General features: G+C 41.3%; 1 protein-coding gene across 2 annotated transcripts in view; it reads left to right on the top strand.

Moving 5' to 3' along the window:
* LOC122560989 overlaps window positions 1-21,678 on the top strand; it is an 88,481-nt gene that overhangs the window by 22,491 nt on the left and 44,312 nt on the right. Inside the window, exons 3-5 of one of the 2 annotated variants that reach the window (XM_043712230.1) lie at window positions 8,611-8,904; window positions 10,828-11,118; window positions 19,963-20,070. In XM_043712230.1, the coding sequence (XP_043568165.1) occupies window positions 8,611-8,904; window positions 10,828-11,118; window positions 19,963-20,070 (693 nt within the window). The remainder of the gene's footprint in view (window positions 1-8,610; window positions 8,905-10,827; window positions 11,119-19,962; window positions 20,071-21,678) is intronic. The other variant, XM_043712231.1, reaches the window with a different exon arrangement.

Here is a 21,678-nt window from a genome sequence, read left to right as displayed (position 1 = left end):
GTTTGGTGAGGCAGAGGAGGGTATTGGAGGAGGAAGACTGGCTGGGTCTGTTGGAGAGGAAAAAGGCGGAGGGCCTGGAGGCTATCTTTGTGGGGTATGGACATGTATAAGGACTGCACATCCATAGTGAAGGTAAAGTGCTGGGGGCTGAGGAACTGGAAGTTGCTGAAGAGATGGAGGGTGTGTTTGGTGTCGCAGATGTAGGTGGGAAGTGGCTGAACCTGGGGCGAGGATGGAGTTGAGGTAGGACGGGTTGAGTTTGGTGAGCAGGAGCATGTTGAGACGATGGGTTGGCCGGAGTGGTTGGGCTTGTGGATCTTGGAGAGCAGATCGAACCGTGCAGTGTGGGGCTGGGGAAGGATGAATTTGGAGGCAGTGGCGGGGAGATCACCGGAGTCAATGAGGGCATGGACAGTGCGGGTGATTTTGGCCTGATGGGTCACAGTGGGGTCCTGGGAAAGGGGGAGGTAGGATATGGTCTCTAACCAAGTTTGTTCCACTGCAAAGTCTCTTCAAACAATGCCCACTTTGAAGAAGTTCTCTGCTTCCCTCCTGGTGCTGCCTGGCTTGCTGTGTTCTTCCAGCCTCCTGCTTGTCTATATTGGATTCCAGCATCTGCAGGTTTTATTTGTCAACAGCACTGACACAAGTTTGCTCCTAATTAACACATTCTCTGATTGTGTGCTGACAAAATGTTGAATGGAAGAAGCAATTTAAAATGCCATGTCGGAACTGCATTGTGTGCGTACTAAAGCTTCCCATTCAGAGTGTGAAATCTAAAGGAGTCATTTGCAATGTGTGAATATATTCTGCATGTCGAACCAAATTATTATGGCCCAATTTATATTGAAACCAATTTGTTATGAATCCAAGTGAATGTATATACTGTGGAAATGCTCGGTGCGTGCATACGAAATAGGCATAATTTTCTACCACAAAATAATTGACAATATCTTTTACTAATAAGCTAATAGCAGAGATTCCCAACTTCAAAAGTACCTCATTGACATTTGCTTTGGGATATCTTGAGATCATGAAAGTTCTCTTTCAAGTCTGATAAGACTGTATTGACTGCGTAACTTGTTTGATGTCCTGTCTTTGGAAGTAGTTGTCGATTGTCGATAAATTACAGAAGCAAAGGCAGATACTAACTTTTTCTCTTTAAAGAAGCAAGTAAATGAAGTAGGTTACAGACACGCAGCATGTTTCAGTCACTGAACTTCTCAAAGTGCTTCACAGGCAAAGATGGACTTTTGACATGGTGGCCTCTGTTAGAATGTAGGAACGTACAACCAGCTCCCACAGAAGGCAATGTTTCCAGATAATCTGCTTTTGTTGTTGAGGACACTTGATCAGGATACTTCAGGATCACTGTCTTCCTCCTCTTTGAAATAAAGCCATGGCATTTCTTGAATCAAATTGTGAGGATTGACATAGCCTCAGTACATTAAAGAAAAGTCATGATTTGTACGTCAATCATGCAGTATTCCATCAGTGCTGCACTCAGCAGTTACCCCTGAGGTCTGTGGAATTTAAACCGACAACATTTCAACAACAGGCAAGAGAGCTACCCTGAGTAAAACATGCTCACGTCTCTCAGCCTGTAAGCTGGAACTTGATTGCAAAATGTGAGGTGTGTTTTTCAAAGGTCAGGGTTAACTAGCTGAAAATGGTTGGTCCAGAATTCACCTGTGATCATTCCCTGCTCCAGCTGTGTATACAGTTCTGGGAACAACCTTATAGGAACGTTGTGAATGCATAGTGGAGAGAGAGTGCAGAAGTGATTCACTGGAATGATTCCAGGGATGAGAAACTTTGGTTGAGAGGGTAGATTGAAGAAGCTGGGACTGTTCTTCTCGGAGAGAAGAAGGTTGAGATGAGATTTGATTGTGGTTTTCTTGCACAGAGTAAATAGGGCGAAGCTGTTCGCACTTGTAAAAGAGACATGCATGAGGGAGTGTAGATTTAAAACAAAATATAACACATGCAAGGGTGATGTAAGAAAAGACATTTTCACTCGGTGAGTAGTCAAAGTCTGGAATACATTGCCTGGAAATGTGGTGGGGGTAGGTTCAACTGAGGTATACAAGAGGGGCGTTGGTTTTTTTTTTCACTAGTAATGTTGTGCAGGGATATTGGGAACAGGCAGAAGATTGGCACTAGAATAATAGCATTGGATTAGATAATAGAGCTAGTATGGGCACAATGGGCCAAATAGCCTCCTAACACACCATAATAATTCTGTGATATACCAGCAGGTTGCTGCTGGGTTCATTGCTCAGAAATCTAATGTTCCTGCTGGTCCTTCAAAATTTCAGAACTATTCATTCTCAAGCTTTCACTGTGCATAGCGCTAAAACACACATTCCACTCCATATTTACACATGGCTTAGACAAAACAACTGGGAGAAAGTGTGGACTGCAGATGCTGGAAATCAGAGTCGAAAACTGTGGTGCTGGAAAAGCACAGCAGGTCAGGTAGCATCTAAGGAGCAGGAGAGTCGGCGTTGCGGGCATAAGTCCTTCATCAGGATAAAACAAGTTAATCAAATTACCACTCTCACAGAATCACAGAATTGGTATAATGCAGAAGGAGGCCATTTGGCCCATCAGGTTTCCATGAGCTCTCCAACTGAGCAACTCACATGGGAAGAGAAAAATAAAATTGCACTTCATTATTAATAGAGCTTATTCTTTGCTGAACCGAAGTGTTACTGGTAATTGATTTAGGCGCTAAAACAGCTGAAAAGATCTTCCTAATTAAAAGTGGTGGCTCCAGGTCATGAAAAACACATTAAATTAGAGTGACATGACTGGGGACAGCCTATAGTAAAGTAAGGCTCCACACAAACACAAGATTTTACTGGCTTTCTAAACCTATGTGGTTAGTTCTGGTCTAATTAAATATCTCATGAATATAGAAGTTTTTGGATACATTCAGTCTCAGGCAATGGGTAACACAAGCATTTATTGCTCATCTTTAGGTATTCAGATTCAGTAAAGTTATATTAGTAGGGTTAAGTTTGGGGTTAGGGTTAGGGTTAAGGTGAAGTGGTATGGTTAGGGTTAGGGTTAAGATTAGAGTTAGGTTAAGGTTAGGGTTAAGGTGAATTGGAAGAGTTAGCGTTAGAGTTAGAGTTAAGGTCAAAGTGAATTGGTAGGGTTAGGGTTGGGTTGAAGGCAATTTGGAAGGGTTAGGGTAAGCATTAGGGTAAGAGTTAGAGTTAGGGTTAGTGTTAGGGTCCAACTTAGTGTTAAGGTGAAGGTGAATTAGTAGGCTATTCTCCAGGCTAGTTCAGAGTGTATGATTGGCATTGCTACAGGCTGGACTGGGTAAAGCTCTCAGTTTCACTGCTGAAAGGACGTCACAGCTTTATATGAATTATCTATCCTTAATCATTATCATTATCAGTGTTGTCTGCTTTTATTTGCAGTTATTTTAAAACCATATCCGAGTTCTCAGATTACCATAGTAGCTTCAAACTCAGTTTCTCTGAATTCCTCATAACCATGGCCACTACTATATTCATTGTAGCCAGTATCTCTGAGCATAAACATTTGGGATAGGAGCTAGTTGTAAATTTATCTCTCCTGCAGTATTGGACAAATCAGTGCAGTCTTTCAGTGAATGTCCTGAAAATATTAAACCATACAATGGTCAGAAAGGTCCTAGTTAATTAACTATTATGATGTATTTTCATTCTGAGCTAAACAATTTTAGGAAGTTGAATTTTACATGAACCTATCTTCAAGGCTCTTTAAATAAGCACCAAGTCCATCCTTTCTTACCTTGTTCATTCTTGGGATGTCAGTGCCTCTCTGACCCATCCTCAATTGACAGTTAAGAGTCAACCACGTTACTGTGGGTCTGGAGTCACATGTAGGCCAGACCAGATAAGGATGGCAGTTTCCTTCCCTGAAGGACATAGTGAACCAGATGGGTTTGTTTTTAATGACAATTGACAATGGTTACTGGTCAATTAGCTCTTAACCCCAGATTTGTATTCTTGCCCAGTCTGATGCCTTGCTCAGCTGGACTTTGTGTTAGAACATTGCCGGTGTGTTGCCCATGAAGTTTGTATCATTTTAGAGCTTACCCTGATGGGTGAGGCTGCAGTTTCCCAGAATTTTATTACTTGTTGATTAGGTATCACTTGCCAGGCTGATATTTATTTTTGCCCCTAATTGCACAGTGGAACCTAAGAGTCAACCAGGAGGTCAATAAAGGAATCCAGGGACATGGGAGGACAGTGGGTATTGAACTTGATGATTAGCCATTATCAGATTGAATAGTGGAGCAGGTTCAAGGGTCAAATGGCCCACTTTGGTCTTACCTTTGATGTTTCTACTTTGATGTAACCACTTTGCTGTGGGTCTGAAGTCACGTGTAGGCAGCAGATCTCCTTCTTACTTCATCAGCTCTAGCTATGGTTCCACCTTTATCCTATCCAATTTCAGACTTGGTAGTCTCCCACAGAAGAGTAATAATGCATCCAGAGCTGTGCCAATCTGAAGACTTAAGGAAACAATAAAAAAAAGAGAAGAAATAGTAGCCAGCTATCAGACCCACTTCTCAACTGACAGTTCCATCAAAACCAACATACAAGAAAGCAAACAAAACTTCCCAATAAACATTATATTTGCAGCTTTCATTTTCCAGATGTCAAATTTTATATCAAACAAATCGTAACAAAAGATTGTTCCAAAAAGGTTTCCAGAAAGGGAATTACTTCTGAATATTTCTACAACTTTGTATTCAGACAGTAAGGTTGGTAAAAGAAAATTATATCACACCTTTCACAACCCAGGACTCAAAAGTACTTTATGCAATATTTCTGAAGTGGCAGGTGCTGTTACACAGTGGGAAAAGCAGCAACCAATTCGTGTGCAGGAAGATCTCCAAAGCAATTATTAGTAATATAGATTGAGAAATAACCGTTTGCCAAGATACCAGGGAAAAACCCCTGCTCTTCTTTCGAGAACTGGGACCTTCTTAGTTACACCGGAAAGGACAGATGAGGTCTTGGTTTAACATCTCATCCAAAGGTCATCACATTTGTAGTCACAGCACCCTCTCAGTACTGCACTACAGCATCAGCCTGCAATTCACATTCATGTCTCTGCAGTAGAACTTAGATCCTCAAGCATTCTAACTCAGAGAGGGGAATGTTACCAACTGAACTAAGGCTGAATAATGAATTATTTCTGTGATGGTTTGTAATATATTGATGTTGTTGATGAACTCCAGTTCTATAGCAAAAATAAACAGTTCTTTGGTTTTCTCTTGCGTGAAGGTGGCTTTTTTAAAGGGTCAGAAACTCCTATTTTTTAAAAGTGTATCAAAACAGCATTTCTGAAACGTCACTGACAAGGTTAATGACAAGATAAGCTAACTGGTGCGATACCCGCTGACGTGTTTAATAAGTTGAAATTTTATCACCCGCAGAAAGAGAGGCCAGAGATAGATAGCAACTTCAGTTCAGGAGACAGGATCTAAGCCAGCAGAAGGGCTGTTTAATTTTGGCCATTTCCAAGGTGACAAGATCTGGGAAGAAGTCTTAAGTTGTTTTAGCAATACAAGAGGGCAGGGCTGGAAAAAGTTTTTCTTGCATTTAGTGATGAAATTTCAGTGGGTCAGCCAGTGTCTGTACGTTCTCAGGGAGAGACAATGAAAAAGAGATGGTTCATGTACAGAAATTTGCTGGAAAAAAACACATTTGCAACTTTGTCACTTGAGCAAAAAATCGAAGAATGGAGTTTGGAGTGGTGTATCACTGGGGTTGAGTATCTGTAAAGAATATTGCTGGGGAAAATAATTGAACTTTTCTTTTTGCTGCTTCAGATATGATTTTTCCAAATTGCTATACACTCAGTTCTGATATAACGCAATTGTTCTGTTCTCTTGCGATCTCGTATTATAGGAAAATAGCACAATAGCTGCGCCATTTAAACTAATGAGGCAGGAATTGCATTATAGCCAATACAGGTAAGGAAAGTTCGCGTTCTACAGATAACAGTCAAAATTCTTCAATCACATTAAAGCCAATTTACATCAAAGAAACATGCATTATAGCAGTGCTGACTGTATATAGTTTTGGTTTTATTGTTTCTTTTGTGTAACTAATTTGTATTGTTTTCTTAAAAGTACATTGACAACCTTTGATGAATATGTTTTGTGATTGACCACCACTATAAATAAATAACGATTCTGATCTGTCTAGCCAGGTTTTACACTAGAATTTGACTTGTCCTGTATTGCCATCAGCTGGGAACATAACATCTCTACAAATAAATAATCCAATATTAATAAATAGTGAACCTTAGAATCTATTCAGGTATCCTATACAGGGAAATTGTTTGATGTGTGTGTCTTTAGAAGAAGAGGTGAGATTAGCAACTGAACAAGACATCACGGTCCATCCAAGATCCGTAAGCATTACCAGTGAGACTCGAAATCCATTTCCCAGTAACACTTTATAAGCTTTATCACGTTATTCTCAATCTTTTAATAGCAGCTGCAATGGTAAAATGAAACTTGATCAATTTTAGAAACCTTGAAATGATATTGAATTAAAATCTGTGAAGTGTGAAAGTGCCAGAGGAAATTTCCAATAGCACCTGAGGTGATTAATCAAATTTAAATTGCCGGCAGAATAAACTTCAGTCTTCGCAGTCCAAATCTTTATAAATATAGGTTAAGTAGTGCTAGGAAACTCAAAAGTGCTTTTCTAGGTCACAGGTTGTCTTCAAGCAAAGATTTGTTGAATTTGATTTGCCACAATGATCGTTTATTCCGGCTGGATACTGGCCTGAATGGGATAGAATCCCAAACCTCCGTATGGTTGAACTCATCATTGTTGGGCTGAAGGGCCTGTTTCCACACTGTAAGTAATCTAAAAAAAACAATGATCGTTTATTCCGGCTGGATACTGGCCTGAATGGGATAGAATCCCAAACCTCCGTATGGTTGAACTCATCACACTAAGGAGTGCCAGCTGATGATTCACAGCAGAATAATCCATTGACCAGGTACCATGTTCTCAATCAGATATCAACCTACCTGATCACTCAGCTTTAGTCGCCCATGGCAACAGTTTGCCATTTTAAATTCAACTGGTCAGGGTCTTTGTGCAAACCAGCCATCATCAGTGGGACTCTGCAGGCAATACAAAGAGAATGCAGGGTTGGTGCAGACCAAATAATGGCCCTCATTATTCATCAAGGATGATGGGAAAGTGGGCTTTGAGAATACTGCTGGAGTATTGTGTGCAGTTCTGGAATCCACGTTCTTGCAGGGATGTGATGGCACTGGAGAGGGCACAACGGAGATTTCCCAGAATGTTGCCTGGGCTAGAGAGTTTTAGTTCTGAAGAGAGATTGGACATACTGGAGTTGGTTTCCTTGGAGCAGAGGAGACTGAAGGGGAAGGGGGACAAGACTGAGATGGATAAACTCATGAGAAGCACAGGGAGGAAGGAACATTTCCCCTTGCTGGAGCAACCAATGACCAGGTAGGGGGTGGAATAGATTTAAGAAACGGGGCAGGAGGTTTACAGGACATGTGTGGGAAAACCTTTTTCACCCAGAGGGCAATGAGTATCTGGAACTCCCTGCCTTTACGGGTGGGAGAGGCAGAAACCCTCATCACAGTTAAGAAGTATCTAGATGTGCACTCATGATGCCAAGGTAAAAGGCAATGGGCCAAGTACTGGGAAATGGGATTTGAATAGTTAGGTGGTCATTTTTGACTGCTGTAATAAGCTTCTCAAACTATATTACTATAACTTCACCTAGCTACAGAGAAGGATGTTTCTTGACTCTGTGACAATGCACACACACACACACTGAATAAGTAAGTGTCAAACTGGTGTATCATTGTTGATTTTGTGCTTAAGACCTAGAGTCAGACCTGACTGTACAATCTTCTGATTTACAGATAAGCGTGCTAGCAATTGTACCATAGCTGAGATTGGGATAGCATCACCCTAGCTCTCTGGTAGGTCTAAAAGATCCCACAATGCTGTTTCATTGAAAACCAAAGAGATACTCCACAGTAACCTGGTCAATATTCATCCCTCATACCGTATAACCAAAAACAAAATCTGGTGATTATTAGATTGGTGTTTGTGGAAGAAACAAAAATAGAAATTGCTGGAGAAACTCAGCAGGTCTGGCAGCATCTGTGGAGAGAGAAGCAAAGTTAATGTTTCGAGCCCAGTGACCCTTCTTCAGAACTTCAAAACTTTAATTCTATTTTTCTCTCCATGGATGCTGAGTTTCTCCAGCAGTTTCTGTTTTTTGTTTGTTTCGGATCTCCAGCATCTGCTGTTCCATGTTTTGTTGAATTAAGGTATTGTTTGTGGGATCTTGCTGTGCACAGATTGGACGCCACATTTCCAGAGGTGACTTACTTGGCCTGCAGTGTGCTTTCAGCTGTCTGGAGCATGCCAGAGATGCAAATATTTATTTTTCAACAATAGTTCCCTGGAGATTGGAAACTCAATGTGACCCATTGTCAGTCACAGGACCTGATTAATCATCCTGTGGCTCTTCTGTGTGTAAATTCTTGGCATCCTGTGTCCAATGTTCTCTCATTCTCTGTGCCTCCAGTTCCAGTTTCCAAGCCAGTGGTGATGAAAATGCCTGAGCACCTTGTGGTTCTGTCTGGTGATCCTTTCCATCTGAGATGCAACTCTGCCATCGGATCTCTCCCTATCGAATACTACTGGTACAAGCACAAACCGACAGACATCCGAATTGTTAGGAAGATACAAGAAGGGATGAATTATTCCATAGAGTCCAGTAAAACCAGGGACACTGGATTTTATCACTGTGCTGCCCTCAATATAGCCAATGGGAAAAAGCTGAAGGAAAGAAGTGACTTGATTGAGGTGGCTGTAGCAGGTAAGAGTCTGTGTATGTAACTATCACTATTCCTTCATGCATTCATGCAACGGTTACCAGTGTGATAATCTACATTCCAAATGGTGCGTGCTATTCATTATTACTGAAGACCAATACAAGCTGGAGGAACAGCACCTCATTTTATGCTTAAGCACTCTACAGCTTTCAGATCTCAACATTGAGTTCAACAGCTTCACACCATGGACTCTGACCTCCATTCTGATTACATCCTTTCCCCAGTGTTCTGTTTACATGGGTTTGCTCAGTAGAGCTGACCTTTTTCCTCCTGTGCATATCTACCATTAACACCTAGTCTTCACCTATATCTTTTCTTTATCACTAATAGTACTTCCTTTGTCATGTCCTCTGAGGCACCTTCTCCATCTTTTCCTGCTTCTTCTTTATACCACAGCAAAAATACCCATCACTTTTCCATCTTCTTTTTATTCTGAAAAAGAGTCATACTGAGCTCGAAACAGTAACACTCTCTCTCTCTCTTTCTTTCGATAGATGTTGCCACACTTGATGAGTTTCTCTCACATTCTTTATTTTTATGACAAGAAACAGACCAACTGCTCACCTCAAGAAAGCCATCCCTCACTTAGTCTGCAGGGACTCTCTCCCAGAATTGGAGAGTTGAGGATTTGGAGTCAGCGTCATAGAGTCACACAGCATAGAAAAGGCCACTCAGCCCATTGAGTCTGTGCTGACCCACCTACACTAATTCATCTTTACTGCATTAGGCCTATTGTCTTGAATGTTATGATAGTTCAAGTGCTCATCCAAATACTTTTTAAAGAGTGTGAGGTTCCCCTTCTCAATTACCCTCCCAGGCAGTGCCACCTCTGTCACTCTTTGATTGAAAATGCTTTTCCTTTAATACCTTCTAACCCTCCTGCTTTTCACCTTAATATTATGCTCCCCTGTTGTTGACCCTCAACTAAGGGAAATAGCTGCTTTCGGTCCACCCTGTCTATGTCCCTCATAATCTTATCCACTGAAATTATATCCCCCTTCCGCCTTCACTGGTCCAAGGAAAACAGCCTGAGCCTATTCAGCAAATGTAACCAAACACCTAACTCCCACTGAGCAACCTCCAGAGGCTTGCAGTCAGTGTAGAGCTGCACTCACCTGCCAAGTTTAGCAGAAACATTCAACACGTTTGGTGTTTACACTGGGCACAGGGAAGGAGGAAGATGGAAAACTGAAGTCACTGACATTAAGTCACAGCTCACATGCGAATAACGGAGAGTTTTAATAAACACCCAATAGGCATCACAAGTTCATTTTCCCATCAAGAGTTGTCAAACAGAGATGTCGTTATTCGTTGTGAGAATGGGAAATGATAAGAAAGTCCAGGAGAAAACTGGTTTTCTTCATCCAATGTGCTTCATCCATGTCATTTTATCATGAAACCTATTCCTTTTGGGATAGAATCCCTGAGGTACAGAAAGACACCATTCGGCCCATCAAGTCTGCACTTACCCTCCAAACAGCATCCCACCCAATCCCTCTAACCCTGCATTTCCCATACCTAACCCACCTAGCCTGTTTATACCCAGACTCTATGGGCAATCTAGCATGGCCAATCCACCCAACCTGCACATCTTTGGACTGTGGGAGGAAGCCAGAGCAAAACCTCACAGACACAGGGAAAGCACACAAACTGCACATAGTCACCCGAGGTTGGAATCGAATACAGGTCCCTGGCACTGTGAGGCAGCAATACTAACCACTGAGCCATGACTTTCACTTTAGTTTCGAGATTGAAAACAAACGTATTTTACATTGTGTGTTTCAGACATGCTGACCATATAAGTGAATGAGCACTGATGACAGATTCAGCACTTCTACCAGAATCTGAGGGTCTTTAGGTCTTTGCTGTCAGTTGATCAAATGGTCATTTTTTCCTTTTCTCAACAGAACGTCCTCCCAAGCCTGTCGTTATTGTGGAACCTCCAGCAAACACCATTGAAGATGGGCAGCCCGTCCACCTTTTCTGCAAAGTGCCTGGTGTTCTGAAGGCCATTCAGTATCGCTGGAGGAAGGACAAGGTGCTCGTCCAACCCAGCAGTCAAAATGAAAGCCTTCAAAACCTTACACTCCACAGCTTAGTTCAGAACCAAAGTATTACCTATGAGTGTGGTGTCACCAACAATGTGAGAGGACGTTTATTTGAAACGTGGAGTGATGAGGTTAAGCTGACTCCTTCGGGTAAGTCTTCCTTCAAGGTTTTTTTTAAATCTTACTCTAAACATGAAGGTTTCTAGCCCTGTATGACAACTGAGTATATTATTTTAACCTGCAGAAGTCATAAGCTAAACACTTCCCACAAAGGAAGGAAAAAGAGAGTGTGGGTTATGTTACTTGGAAAACGCTGTTCCATTTGCCACAGATCTGTAGACATTTATAAACAGGATAGATAGGTTCGCTTTCAAAACAAAGACAGAAGATTCAAACACAAACCTATCCCTCCAACTCTTCTGAAGCTCCAAGTTTCACCTGTGAGGGGTCACTTTGACCTTGACTGATAGTTTAAGCTGATGTCAAATGAGTGAAGTCAGATCAGTCAACCAATTCACATCTTCCCATGATCAACATGGAAATGAAAGAGCTGAATTGATATTGTCTCTTTTACACTATCCACAAAGTTAAAATGACTTTATATTAACTTCATCTGAAATGGAAATTGATTGGTTTTGTATTCCAGTGCAGTTTAGACTGCCACTTTTACCAAGAGAGTGCTGCACTGTCGGAGGTTGTCTTTCAAATACAACATTGATCGGGGACCCTGTCTGTCCTTTCAGAAGATCCCACATCACTGTTTCCAAAGGCAAGAGAATCCACCCAATGTCTCACACCAAGATTTCTGCCACGGCCAATGTCACTAAACGAAATATTTTGAGCTTTGGCCCATTGTTAGCTGCTGGAACCTACTGTGCACAAATTGGTCACCATAATTCCTGTATTACAAAGGTGACTTCACTTACAATAAGCTATGTTGGATGTCCTGCAGTGGTGAAAGGTCTCCAGACATACAGTGTGCTTACTTTCCAGATTTCTCTCTCTCCTTTCAACTTCAGCATCCAAGTTCACTTTATATTTCTGACCTAAAACAATAGGGTTAAATAAAATTAAATCTTCTGGAATATTTTAAGCCTAAATTATTTTCAATGGTGATTATACCACATGAGTGCAATTTTAACCACAATTTCAGGGGAGCAGCTACCAGGGCAACTGGTGAGATTATTACCCTGCCTAACACTGGAGATCTGTTGCTTGTAATGTCCATTCCTGTGGTCAAGGAGGTCCAAGTTCAAGTCCCACCTCAGATACTCAACAATGTGCCAAAATGGGGTCAAGCAGATTGCTAATCAATCAGTAAATCCCTCCACCACACTGAGGGAATATGGTAAAAATATGAGGAGCTTGGGTCCTGAGGATATCTCATATTGCAGAGAGGAGTTAGGATCAGATCACAGAATCATCTCAATCTGCTGGACCATTCTGCCAGAGCCCTCCGTTTCTTGGACATTGGAGGGATGGTTCTCCATTTCACTGACAAGGTCATGAATGAATCAGTGAATTGTTGAGGCTCCAGCACAGACCTGTTTGGAACACTGTCAGTTCTTTCCTTCCAATTTCCATTATCCCAATTCAAGTTCTTCAACTTTTAATTCGGTCAGATCAATAACTTACCTTCAAATCCACAGACCTTATCTTTAGCTAGCCATCTGTTCTGTAAAATATTTTCACACATCTTCTGGAGGCCCATCTCAATGACATTTATTGTAATCCCCAGTCTTATACTTTAGTTACTGCCTCAAAGAAATATAATCAGTACCTCCAGACATAATCTGTTCTTCACAATTCAATGTTAGCTCTCTTTAGGAACATAGGGACAGGAACAGGCTATTCAACCTCTCAAGCCGATCCCAACAATCAATGAGAATTGCATTCTAATCATCTTACTCTGTGCTCAGTCACTCTGCCCATAATAGATTCTGCTAACTGCCCCATAACAGATGTTAAACTGATGGCTCTATAATTTAATGGGTTTCACTCAATCCCCTTTAATGATAGTTATATTTTTGCTGTAAACTAAATCATCACAGCACTCATTGACTCCTAATACATTAACTGCTTTACAATGAGTACGTTTTAAACATTGACAGGGTTTTTTGACAAGGAATTCATTTCCCTTAGTGAATGTTTTCTTCACTCAATAACACTTCGTCATACTTCACAGACATTTAAAGGGCAAAAAGACCTAATGGTGTTACCATGCCAACTCATGCAAATTAAATTTCTTTGTCTACTATTTTAATGGAGGTGTTATAAACTCTGGTAAAATGTCGCAGAAAAGATGAATGGTTTGTCAAACCTGTGAGTTAACATTCTGCATGAAATATTCATTTTGTTTGAGCAAACAGTCAAATTGGTTTAGTTAACTATTACCGTCTTGTCCCATTGCAGCAAAATGGATAAGAATGGGAGCCATTCTGTGGCTCAGAGGGCGAGATAGAGTTCGCACATCAGGTGGAAAACTCCAACCAATCTTTTGCTAAGAAGAGGCACATTCAAAACATTATGAACTTGATCAAAGGATCTTGCATTTAAATAGCACTCTCCTTATTCCCTGGGTACTTTGAAGTGCTTCCTAACCAATGGGTTGTTTTACATTTGAAGTCATTGTTACTTTGTAAATAAGTGCAGTAGTTCATTCGTATGCAGGAAGATCCCAGTGACAGCAACCAAGCAATGCTTTTGTTGGTCATGAGAATGCCAATTCTTCTGAACATTGTCAAAGGACCTTTTACATCCACACCAACAGGCAGAGGGGTCTGCTCTCTCTGGTGGATGTTAAATGGTGGAGCAGCAATCTGGAGAAGAACAGGATGTCAAAGTTCAGGAAGCCAAGTGGTGAAGGAAACGATCTTAGAATCTGATGTTGAATCATTTACAAGTTTATATTCAGAGAAGCAGCTTGGTTACCAGGCACTCAACAGCTCCCCACCAACACACAAAATTTTCCAGTATTTTATGGTCATGGGTGCCAATTAATAACCACCTTCTGAATGCAATTAACACTTAATTAATATGGAATCCAAGCTCCTTTCCTTCTCTTTAAACAAGCTTAGAATTAGAATATCTTTCACTGCCACGTGTACTCAAGTACAGAAGTACAGGTACATGGTGAAATGTTTACAATGTCACCCCCGATGAATAGGAAGGGTTTGGAGGGATATGGGCCGGGTGCTGGCAGGTGAGACTAGATTGGGTTGGGATATCTGGTCAACATGGACAGGTTGGACCGAAGGGTCTGTTTCCGTGCTGTACATCTCTATGACTCTATGACTCTCCCAGGCCCCTGTGTGTACCTTTATGGACATGTTCATTTTAATAAATTATTCAGATGGTTGATACTTTGAATCTTCACATTTACTATTAGACATTACCTTCCTTTTCAGGATTTGTTTCAGATAGTAATGTCAATCTGTAAGTTTTACTTACTCATTTTTTTTGTAGTGCACACATTATCCAAAAATGAACAACTATCGAGACTACATTCAATGGATATACTATCGTCAGTATTCCCATTGTATGGGATGTCACTAATCTACAAGATAGAGTCTTATAAGCATTGCCTTCACAAGAGAAAATGTATCAGAGCCAGGATACTTTATGAAACAATTTTAATGTTCTTTGCTTCCCATGTTAAAGAACTGCAATTTCTATTCTTCACCATAAGAAATATTGTGAAACCATCTTGATTAAAATGTGCATCAGGAGCATTAGCATGTGAAGTGTTATTAAAGATAACTACCTCTGTGCTGTTTGGATCAACTAAGGCTGGGAACTTAGTCAGATTTAATTTTCATCTTGTTTTATTTGTCCTTAAAAGATTCCCTACTTTGGAGTGTTTCATCAAAATCTTTAACTCCGACCCATCTCAACTATTGCCTGGTTGAGTCTGAGTGTACACCTATTTAGCTGACTGGTTAAGTTGAACAATTGCTCTGCCTCTTCCTTAGATGGAAGGTCAGCTTTCTGAGATGACCCAGCACGGTTAACCAGGCTGTGAGTGATGGGTTGGTTAGTTCAGTTGACTGGTTTGCAATGTGATGTGCTTTTGACAGCATGTGTTCAATTCCCATGCCAGCTCCTTCTCAACCTTTAAAAAAATACTTGAATGAGCCTAAGTGTCATAACATTCAAGGTGCGGGAAAGAGGTCGGAGTGTATATCTTTGGCAGGATGGACCAAAATGTCTCTTCTGTATTCTATGATTCTCACCTCTCCCCTTGCCTGAGTTGTTGTGATCCTCAGGTTAAACCATCACCAATTGTCTCTGTCTGATAAGGGAGCAGACCTATGACCCAGTACCTATAAGTGGAGGTGCTAGTGTTGGACTTGGGTGGACAAAGTCAGAACTCACACGGCACCAGGTTATAGTCCAATAGGTTTGTTTGAAAAGTGGACTTCACCTGATCAAGGAACAGCGCTCTGAAAGCTTGTGCTTTCAAATAGACCTGTTGGACTATAACCTGGTATCATGTGACTTCTGACTATGATCTGGTAAGACTATGGCGAATTATCTTACCAACATGCTCTGAGTAGAATTGCTGATTTAAAATTATTCCAGGCCAACTTTTCTTTATATCTAAATAAATACATTCAAAAGCTACACAAGTATGATTCCCAATTTTAAATGGTTTTCTAATGTGTGTTAATAACACAATTCTCAAATTCCATAGCGGCATTCCATGAAAAATCAGTGGGTATCTTGAGGATACCAAAAGGCTTTCCACTGTGATCCCAAATATACATTGCAATGTCTGATCTTAGTTGAACTCAGTCTATTTTCATCAAAGCAGATCTCACTGAAAAATATCATAAACTTGGTGGCCTTATTCGGTCCATAGATACCATCAGATATCGTATGTAAGACATAGGATGTGGGAGGCCATTCAGCCCATCGAACCTGCTCATTTACTCAGTTTCTATAGTTTTCCTTCTTCTTTGAGTGGATCTCAAAACAATTCTCTCTCAAAAGAATTGTCTGGCAGAAATGTGACTGTTACACCAACTGACCCACTCTCCCAGGAATACATGGTCACGAAAATTAATTCAGATTATCATCCAGCTCTTGCGGAAGTGGGAGAGTTCAGCTTAAAATCTGTATCACCCAGTGAGCTCCTCATAAGCCTGAATTGTCAACCACATTCTAGCCTTTTACATTCCATCTACAAGAACATGTCCAACATTTGTCCATCTTTGCAGCAAAGCTAAACTTAAGTGTTACATCAATATAATTTCTAGCGATCTGACTTTCATTTTGTCTTACTTAGTTGATTATCCTCAAGTGTGCTTGTAGCCACCAGAATTTCATAAAAATATCCACACTAGTTCTGATTTGTCTGAATTTATTTCCACATCAAAGCTACAAACCTCTGCTTTGCCTTTGCTGTCTGTAAGAGACTCCTACTGTGAGCTTGTCCTTTGAACAGTTGGAAGGTCTTCTTCCAGTTTGTGAAGACTTTGAGACTCAAGAGTCACTTCTGCACTGACTGTTACTACTTCACTGGATCCTCTTGTTTTCCACTCTTCCCCATTGTGCTCTTTGGCCATCATCCCAAATATTTAACCAATTATTAATTCATCAACAGCTTTTGCTGCACATCATGACACCTATTTATCTGTTGGTCCTTTCTGCAACATATATTACCCATGTACTCAATCTGGATGTTTAGATTTTGATATATAGGTTAACCATGTGGGTCATGATCACTCACATTATCGCTGAATCTACTGCAGAGTGTTTTCCATTCCACTTTTCATTAAGAGCATTCGAGGTACATGTTATGGCAACTGCTCTGCCCAAGGCTGCAAGAAATTACAGAGGGTTGTGAACACAGCCCAGTCCATCACACAAACCAGCATTCCATCCACTGACTCCATCTATATTTCCCACTGCCTCAGGAAAGCAACCAACATCACCAAATACCCCTCCCACCCCAATTATATGCCCTTCCACCCTCTTCCATCTGGTAGAAGATACAAAACACGTACCAACAGACTCAAGAGCAGCTTCTTTCCCACTGTTATCAGACTGATGAACAGAGCACTCACATATTAGAATTGATCTTTCTCTGCACCTTCTCTGTAGCTGTAACATTATACTCTGCATTCTGTTCTATTACCCTGATCTACTTAAGTAAGGTATGATTTGTCTGGTTGGCAGACAAAACAATACTTTTTCACTGTATCTTGGTACTTGTGACAATAATAAATCAGATCAAATCAAATCTATCAACTGCTCAGACGCTGTGATTTTGTGATTAAATCCAATTAATCAGGAGAAATGAATGTTAACAGTTTGATTGCTATATTTGTTAAGATTTGGAGATGCCGGTGTTGGACTGGGGTGTACAAAGTTGAAAATCACACAACACCAGGTTATAGTTCAATAGGTTTAATTGGAAGCACTAGTTTTCAGAGCACTGCTCCTTGAAGGAGTGGCGCTCTGAAAGCTAGTGCTTCCAATTAAACCTGTTGGACTATAACCTGGTGCTGTGTGATTTGATATTTGTTAAGTACAGTGTTACCATTTTTGTTTAGGGTTACCAACTGGCATTAAGTGTATCCCTGGAGGTTTCATCATTTGGCGAGATGCTATGCTTCAGCCATTAATTGGGACATACCCATCTTTCTGTCTAATCCTGTGCCGATGGGAATCAAACATTATTCTTCACTGCCCATCAAACAGCATCTTCTCATCCAACTGCAATACCTGTACAACTTGGCAAAGAGAAATACAAAATAAGATCTTCTCTTCCTGCAGACTCTCAATGAAACTTGGACAGTTAGCAATCTTATAATTCCCAAACTGTTTCCAATGAGACCTCTGTGTTCCATAAACTTTCTCGCATAATACAGTCTTGACTAAAAAACAAAAGCATACTACGTCAATGCTGAAAATCTGTACTGAAAACAGAAACTACAGGAAATCCGCGGCAGGTCAGGCAGCACCAGTGAAGAAGAATACAGACTTAACATTCCTGGTCAATTTATCAAAAACCTAAGACATAGGTATGGAATTAGGCCATTCAGCCCATTGAATCTGCTCCTCCATATGATTATGGTTGATAGGTTTTGCAACCTCATACTCCTGCCTTCTCCCCATAACCCCGACCCTCTTACCAATCAAGAACTTATCTATGTCTTAAATATATTCAATGACGTGGCCTCACAACTCTCTGCAGCAATGACTTCCACAGATTTCCCACCCTCTGGCTGAAAACATTCCTCCTCGTCTCAGTTCTAAAGCGTGGTCCGTTCATTCTGAGGCTCTGTCCTCGGCTCCTATTCTCTCTTAGTAATGTCAACATTTCTCCAAGTTCACTGAATCCAGGTCTCTCGATATTCTATAAGTTTCAATCAGATCCCCCTCTCATCCTTCTAAACTCCATCGCATACACACCCAGAATCCTCGTCAATCCACAATGACAAGCTCTTTGTACCCAGGATCATCCTTGTCAATTTTGTCTGGATCCCCCTCCAACATCAGCATTTCCTTCCTTAGATGTGAGGCTCACAATATTCCAAATACAGTCTAACCAGAGCCTTATACAGCCTCAGCAGTACATCCCACATCTTGTTTTCTCGCTGTCTTGAAATAAATGTAACATTGCATTTTCCTTCTTAACTGCCAACTGAACCGACATGTTAGCCTTAAGAGAATCCTGAACTTGGACTCCCAAGTCCCTTTGTGCTTCACATTTCCAAAGCCTTTCCCAATTTAGAAAATAGTCTATGCCTCTATTCTTCCTGCAAAATTACATAACCTATCACCTTCCCACGTTGTATTCCATCTGCCACTTCTGTGCCCACTCTTCCAGCCTGTCCAAGTCATTCTGTAGTATCCCTGCTTCCTCAACGCTACCAGTCCCTCCTTCTATCTTGGTGTCATCCACAAACATAGCGACAATGCCCTCAGTTCCTTCATCAAGGCCTTTTTGCCCACATGCAAAGCATTTAAATGTTCAAAATAATTGAACAAACAGCATATAAAATTGCCATAGTCCTGTCAGACGAGATGGCTGTTCGCTTCATTTGAGAGAGAGAGAGAGAGAGTGAGAAAGAGAAAGAGATCACAGGTATAGGTTTATACTGAGGGTCATCGTACCTCAGGCGAGAAGAGAAGTTTAGAAGGATATTCCTTCATGGTACCCCAGCCGGTGTGGGGACTGAACCCATACCATACATATCATGCTGCATCACAAACCGGCCATCCACATTAACCAATCCCCCCCCCCACTAATCACAAACCGGCCATCCACACTAACCAATTCCCCCCCCCTACTAATCATCCACACTAACCAATCCCCCTACTAATCACAAACCAGCCATCCACACTAACCAATCCCCCACCTACTAATCACAATCTGTGTATCTGATAATGCAGCAGTCCATTAATATGTTCATGCAGAATATGTTCAGGTCTAACTGTGGCAAGGGAAACAGAATCTACAACCCCTGTGGCATTAGAGTGTGTTACCATCGGGCCAGTGTAACAGGACCAGGCCTCACACTATGAGGATACTGGGTAGGCCATTTTGGACTGGGATGAGGAGAGGTTTCTTCACCCAGGGAGTGAAGAGCCTGGGGAATTCTCTGCCAGAGGACAAAATATTAGATGTTTTCAAGAAGGAGTTAGATCTAATTCTTATAGAGATCATAGGGTACAGAGAGAAAGCAGGAACAGGGGGTGGAGTTGGATGATCAGCATATTGAGTGGTGGAGCAGGCCCGAAGGGCTGAATGGCCTACTCCAGCTTCTATTTTCTCCATTTCTACATAACACTTAAAAGATCCTCCACTTTAGAAATGTGACCAACTCTATATTTCTCATAGCCTCTGTTTTTAAATTTCAGTTCCTCCGATATCTGGACATTATTATTTTCACAAAGTCAGGCAGCACTCACACTTGACAGTTCTTACGGGCAATTGATTGGCACTTTTATCTGATTTGTTTGTTTTATTTTCTGTACCCCCAGCAGGCAACACAAGTTTGGATCTACAGGCGTTAATCAGCAGCACAAGTGTTGTTGGCATCAGCCTCTTCATTTTGTTATTGACTGGGATTGTAGTTCTACTTTTCAAAGGTAGGGTAACAGCACCACCTGCTGGTTCTGATGGCTCCCTGCTGTTTCTTTACCATTCGAATGATAAATCAGAGAATGACTTTTTCGCTCTCTATAATTAATGACCTACGAACAAAAATGCTGAAATTTGCAGCTTCTGAGAATCTGATTTCTGAGTAGGTGCTTGCAGATAGTTGGTTGTGGTAAAGAAAGCAGATATTGGCCCATCATTCCATATCCCAATCGCATAAGGGTTAGGAGTAACCAGAGACAGTTCTTAACAGTGATGGATGGATTGGATATTCTTGCTCACTTGTAGTAACTGGACTCCTCACTAAGAGATAGACAGCACAATGAGCCTTTGCAAATGTTGGAGCAAGATTGCTGTTCTGTGGCAATATTCCTATCGGTCAGTCAGAAAGCATGGGTTTGAATAATTTTTTAATTACAATTTTAGTTTAAAACTTGAGTTTTTTGTTTAGAAAGCTGATCTATGCTACAATATATGTGAATGTTTAATGTTCAAAAGGTATGCTAAGATTACCAGGTAGTGGGTCTACACTGCCAATGAGTCACAGGGAGACAGTGAGGTCTGCAGATGTGGGAGATCAGAGTTGAGAGTGTGTTGCTGGAAAAGCATAGCAGGTCAGGCAGCATCCGAGGAGCAGGAAAATCGACGTTTCAGGCAAAAGCCCTTCAATCCAGCCTGAAACGTCGCTTCTCCTGCTTCTTGGATGTTGCCTGACGTGCTGTGCTTTTCCAGCAACACACTCTCAACTGCCAATGAGCCACATGTCAGTTGAGGGGTGACCTTATAGAGGTGTATAAAATCATGAGGCACATAGATAAGGTGAACAGCCAGGGTCTTTTCCCTAGGATGGGCGAGTTTAAAACTAGGAGGCATATTTTTAAGGTGATAAATGAAAGATTTTAGAAAGGACCCGAGAGATAACTTTTTTCACACAGTGGGTGGTCCTGATGTGGAATGAACTGCCAGAGGAAATGGTAGATACACGCAGTTACAACATTAAGAAGGTTTTGGATAAGTGTGTGAATAGGAAAGGTTTAAAAGGATATAGGTTGAACACAGGCAGGTGATTAGTTTGGGTAAATTGGTCGGCATGGACAAGTTGGACTGATGGATCTGTTTCCACGCTGTATGACTCTCTGAGTTTAGATCAGAGTGGTGTTGGAAACGCACAGCAGGTCAGGCAGCAACCGAGGAGCAGGAAAATCGACGTTTCGGGCAAAATGAATGCTGCCTCAGAGAATCCCAGAGAGTGAACTTTAACAATTTTTGAATTATTCACGTAATATGGCCATTGACTTAAGTCAGCATTTACTGGCCATTCCTAACTGCCCTTGAGAAGGAGATGGTGAGCTGCCTTCTTGAACCACTGCAATCCATGTGAAGAAGATGTGCTGTTGGGTGGGGAGGTTTTGACCCAATGACTTTGAAGGAACGGTGATATATTTCCAAGTCAGGATGGTGAGTGGCTTGGAGGGGAACCTGCAGGGGGCGGTGTTCCCATGTATCTGCTGCCCTTGTCCTTCTAGATGGAAGTGGAAGTGGGTTCGGAAGGTTCTGCCTGAGGATCTTTGTGAATTTTTGCAATGCCGTCACGGGTC

This window comes from Chiloscyllium plagiosum, chromosome 22 (assembly GCF_004010195.1).
Source record: "Chiloscyllium plagiosum isolate BGI_BamShark_2017 chromosome 22, ASM401019v2, whole genome shotgun sequence".
NCBI classification, from domain to species: domain Eukaryota; kingdom Metazoa; phylum Chordata; class Chondrichthyes; order Orectolobiformes; family Hemiscylliidae; genus Chiloscyllium; species Chiloscyllium plagiosum.
This window is presented reverse-complemented; position numbering and strand designations above follow the sequence as displayed.